At 41.5% G+C, this 5,180-nt stretch overlaps 1 protein-coding gene across 1 annotated transcript; it reads left to right on the top strand.

Moving 5' to 3' along the window:
- The first annotated feature begins 484 nt into the window (after nucleotides 1-484).
- LOC142312810 (uncharacterized) lies at nucleotides 485-4,378 on the top strand. Its single transcript, XM_075351794.1, has 3 exons — nucleotides 485-761; nucleotides 3,707-4,096; nucleotides 4,179-4,378. Exons 1-3 carry the CDS (start codon nucleotides 485-487, stop codon nucleotides 4,232-4,234), a joined length of 723 nt encoding a protein of 240 aa, XP_075207909.1. The 3' UTR covers nucleotides 4,235-4,378.
- The last annotated feature ends 802 nt before the right edge of the window (nucleotides 4,379-5,180 follow it).

Here is a 5,180-nt window from a genome sequence, read left to right as displayed (position 1 = left end):
TGGCCTCGCCATGGCCTTCGCCACTGCGAATAATCTGACTATCAAGCACGTGACTGTGATCGGAGGAGGTCTGATAGGTGCTGGGATAGCGCAGGTAGCTGCAGCAACCAGACACACTGTTGTTTTAGTGGACCAGACTGATGACATCTTGAAAAAGTCTGCAAAAAGTATTGAAGACAGCTTGAAAAGGGTCACTAAGAAGATGTTTGCGGACAAGCCTGAGGCTGCTCCACAATTCATCAGCAAAACCCTCTCAAACTTCAGCACAAGCACAGACCCAGCGGCCGTGGTGCACAGCAATGATCTGGTGATGGAAGCCATAATAGAAAACTTGGAAGTGGAAAAATGCACTAATGAAGACACTGGACAAATTTGCACCAGAACACACCATATTTGCCAGCAACACATTCTTATTGACATAGCCAACTCCACAACTAGGCAGGATCAGTTCGTAGGGCTGTATTTCTTTAATACAGTACCAATGATGAAGCTGGTGGAGGTCATTAAGACACCAATGACTAGCCAAACGACTTCTGACTCTCTCATGGACTTCAGTAAAGCTCTAGGAAAGATGCCTGTGTCATGTAAGGACACCCCAGGGTTCATTGTTAACCGTCTTCTGGTACCATACCTAATGAAATTCGTGCATTTTCATGAAAGAGGTCATGCATCTAAGGAAGACATGGATGTTGCAATGAAATTGGAAGTCCGTTACCAAATGGGTCTTTTTGAGCTTTTGGATTATGTTGGTCTTGACACTAGTAAATACACCATTGATGTTTGGTACCAGATGGAACCTGAAAACCCATTTTTTGCCCCCCGTGAATTACTCAATAAGCTTCGAAAGAAGACTGGAGAAGGATTTTATAAAGGCAGATGGTTGGCCTGGCTGCACTGCAGAGCTATATTTTTATAGTCTCTTGTTTGCTTTGATTATGATGACCGTTGTTGTTTTTACATTGCATGGTTTTCTCAGCACTTATTAACACCGAGTGCCTTACAGTCATGATTCTCTATTTCATCAACATCCTTTTGTACCGCTGATTCCAAACATTGATACATCATAGCCATTCTACAGTCAATAAAAAATAAATGTAAATAAAAATAAATTGTGCGACTTTTGGAGGTTTCACGCCAATTTTAACCAGCTTCGCAAAAATGGACAGAGCTTGGCCAGAAGACAGGTGTGATGTCACCGCTTCTCTAATTCATAACAAACTGTGGCGTTCCCTATGCCAGAAATCTCACGCCAGTCCCTGATGTCATTTTTCAGTGTACATCTCCGGTCTTGATGAATTGGAGCGCTAATGTATACCTGCACAGATAGCAAGACCATGCTACCTGCTTGGTTCCAAAGCCTAAGGTGCGATGTCGGTGGGGTCAAATTGAAAATGGCGCACTTCCGGCATCGCATGCGACATCGTAGTGTGTAAAGGCTTGATGATACGAATAACGAGCGCAAAAGCGTCGTAATCGTATCATCGGTGCAGCGTCGGCGTAATCATAATTACGCTGACGCGACAGTCCGATGTTGTTCCTCGCTCCTGTGGCAGCACACATCGCTGTGTGTGAAGCCGCAGGAGCGAGGAACATCTCCTACCGGCGTCACTGCGGCTTCCGTAGGATATGCAGAAGGAAGGAGGTGGGCGGGATGTTTACATCTCACTCATCTCCGCCCCTCCGCTCCGATTGGCCGCCTGCCGTGTGACGTCGCACGACCCGCCCCCTTAACAAGGAAGCGGGTCGCCGGCCAGAGCGACGGTCGCAGGACAGGTGAGTCCATCTGAAGCTGCCGTAGCGATAATGTTCGCTACGGCAGCTATCACAAGGATATCGCTGCTGCGACGGGGGTGGGGACTATCGCGCACGGCATCGCAGCATCGTCCTGCGATGTCGCAGCGTGCAAAGTACCCCTAAGGATAGGCCATCAATCTTACAGTCCCGAACAAGCCCATTAAATATTTGGCTTCTGTCTCTATTATATTTTCATCTTCGAAAAAAAACCTTTTTTGAAATTGTCTATGTTGTGGATCAATGTCACAACGAGATGCTTGCAGGGCATGCCAACTGTCATGGCAGCATCAGGATCTGTGGAAATTACACATTCTGGCACTCTTGCTTGCTAACTTCTCTGTTATCTGTGATCAGCGCAGGGAGACGCAGGCATCGAACCACATACTTAGTAAGACTAGCAAGAGTTATTCTCTGCTGGGCTCCTTGTTAGTGTCTTTGTTTACATGCTGTAGGGGAGCCAGTATCATTCGCTTCCCTTCTGTATATGCTGGCTGGATAATTCCATTAATTCCAGCTATAGTTTACCTATACAGGTCTGGTGAGCTGTTGTGATACAAACTAGTGGTTGTTGTGCATTATTGCTGTGAGCAGTTGTGGTGTTAACTCTTGTTGTCTTTTTGTTTCTGCCTTCCTTCTCTTGCTTTTCTCCTTAGTATCTCACTGTTTATTTCTGGGAGTTTGCAGTGTGTCTGAATTTTGGTTTTCCCATCTGTCTTAATCTGTATTTCCATCATACTCCTGCCCCTTTCTTCCACGTTCAGGGGTAATCCAGAGGTTAGGGATAGCCTAAAGTCTCCTAGCATGACGGAAAGTATAGTAGCCCCCTGTCCCTCATTACTCATTATCCTACAGTCACATTGCGACAATCAATCAGATTATTTACTGTAGCACATTCCAGAGAACTGGTGCAAGGAATGGGAGATCAGAATTAACGAAGATGTAACTCTTAGATCTCGAAATTGGAAAACAGATTCAGAATAATTTGTTTCCTAATTTAATTTCTGATGTTATGGTTTAAAAATATAAATCTACTTTCAAAATTATATAATTAAAAAATAATAATATTGTGTTTTATTTGTAGCCGATGACTGTATCAGGAGTTCAGATGGACCTCTAATATCTTCAGAATTTAAAACAGATGATGAAAGTATTACACATTATACATATGAGGAGCATGCTGTTGTCCCAGATATACCTTCAGTCCTTTCATGGAAAACTCTATCATCAGATCTTTTCAAACAAGTCCAAAATTCCCATTTATCACAGAATTGTAAGCAACATAAAAGTTACAGAAGGGATGTGGAACATGAAACGGCTCCTACAAGGGAGAAACCATTTTCATGTTCAGAATGTGGGAAAGGTTTTATTTGGAAATCAGACCTTGTTAAACATCAGAAAATTCACACAGGGGAGAAGCCATTTTCGTGTTCAGAATGTGGGAAAGGTTTTATTCAGAAAATAAACCTTGTTACACATCAGAAAATTCACACAGTGGAGAAGCCATTTTCATGTTCAGAGTGTGGGAAAGGTTTTATTTGGAAATCTGATCTTGTTTGGCATCAAAGAACTCACACAGGGGAGAAGCCATTTTCATGTTCAGAGTGTGGGAAATGTTTTATTCGGAAGGCAGACCTTGTTAGACATCAGAAAATTCACACAGGGGAGAAGCCATTTTCATGTTCGGAGTGTGCGAAATGTTTTATTGAGAAAAGAAACCTTGTTAAACATCAGAAAATTCACACAGGGGAGAAGCCATTTTCATGTTCAGAGTGTGGGAAATGTTTTATTTGGAAATCACATCTTGTTTGGCATCAAATATCTCACACAGGGGAGAAGCCATTTTCATGTTCAGAGTGTGGGAAATGTTTTATTCAGAAATCAGACCTTGTTAGACATCAGAAAAATCACACAGGGGAGAAGCCATTTTCATGTTCAGAGTGTGGGGACTTTTTTATTCGGAAATCACACCTTGTTAGACATCAGAAAAATCACACAGGGGAGAAGCCATTTTCATGTTCAGAGTGTGGGAAATGTTTTATTCACAAATCACACCTTGTTAGACATCAGATAAATCACAACGGGGAGAAGCCGTTTTCATGTTCCGAATGTGGGAAATGTTTTATTCAGAAATCACACCTTGTTAGACATCAGAAAACTCACACAGGGGAGAAGCCGTTTTCATGTTCAGAGTGTGGGAAATGTTTTATTCGGAAATCACACCTTGTTAGACATCAGACAAATCACATTGGGGAGAAGCCGTTTTCATGCCCAGAATGTGGTAAATGTTTTACTAGGAAATCAGGTCTTGTTTACCATCAAAAAGATCACACAAAATAAACCATTTTTATGTTCTGATTGTAGAAAATGTAATTCTCAGAAATCAGATCTTGTTAAACATGTGAAGAAGCCGCACAGGGAAGGAACCTTTTTCATGTTGTGAATAATTGAAATGTTCAACTGGCAAATCAAGTCTTGCCGACATCAGAAAACCAACAGATCAGAGCAGCCATTCTTGCTTGCAGAATTTGCCAAATGTTTTTTTATCATTAATCAGGTCTTGTTGTCAGATGAGTCACATGGGAGAAGCCATCATGATATACTAGAATTCAACTGGTTTTATTTAAAAATCAGCTACAATTGCTCAAGTAAGAATTGGTGAGGGAAAGAACCATTTTCTCTCTTTTTAAACTTATCGTATTTTTCAGACCATAAGAATGTGGTCATGACGCACTGTTATGGGGGGATTTGCTGCTGACACTTTATGAGGGTAATATCCAGCAGTTTCTATGTGTTTGATGACTTTCCCTTTAAATAGTGCGTATAACAAATCTGTGGCTGCCTTTATTATTTCCTAAAACAGTGAAGAGCTGCAGATTAGTGTTTTTTTTTTTAATATAATCCAGTACTAAAACTTTTGGAACTGTCCCTAATGTCTCCAAAAGGAACTTCCAGGTTGTTAGATCCCACAACCATCAGTGATCATTCACAGTGGAAGAGTGAACTCTACGACCCCAGCTCTGCGGCATCCTTCTTAAGCAGTTCAGTAAAACCTTAAAAAGTATGTGACCACGCTGGATTAGTTCAGAGAGCAATTACTTGTGCTTAGAGCAGCTGCAGAGATTTGTGGGATCCCACGCTGCACACTAAGATCCCACAAAATGGAAATTCGAGCTCCACTTTGCTAGTAAGTTGGGTATTTCAAGAGCATTTAGGAACATTTGTGAAATGTTTTGATACTGGATTATATTTAGATAATTCACTAATCTCAGGTTGCCCACTGCTTTATTTACTAAAACGTGCAGCCCCAGATTGGAGATAGGAACTCTTAAGTATATCACACTGTATATAATTGCATTTCAAAACTTGTTTTGTTAATAAATGCTTGT

Source organism: Anomaloglossus baeobatrachus, chromosome 5 (genome assembly GCF_048569485.1).
Source record: "Anomaloglossus baeobatrachus isolate aAnoBae1 chromosome 5, aAnoBae1.hap1, whole genome shotgun sequence".
In the NCBI taxonomy this organism is placed as follows: domain Eukaryota; kingdom Metazoa; phylum Chordata; class Amphibia; order Anura; family Aromobatidae; genus Anomaloglossus; species Anomaloglossus baeobatrachus.
The sequence above is the reverse complement of the archived record's forward strand: the minus strand, read 5'-3'. Positions and strand labels throughout refer to the sequence as shown.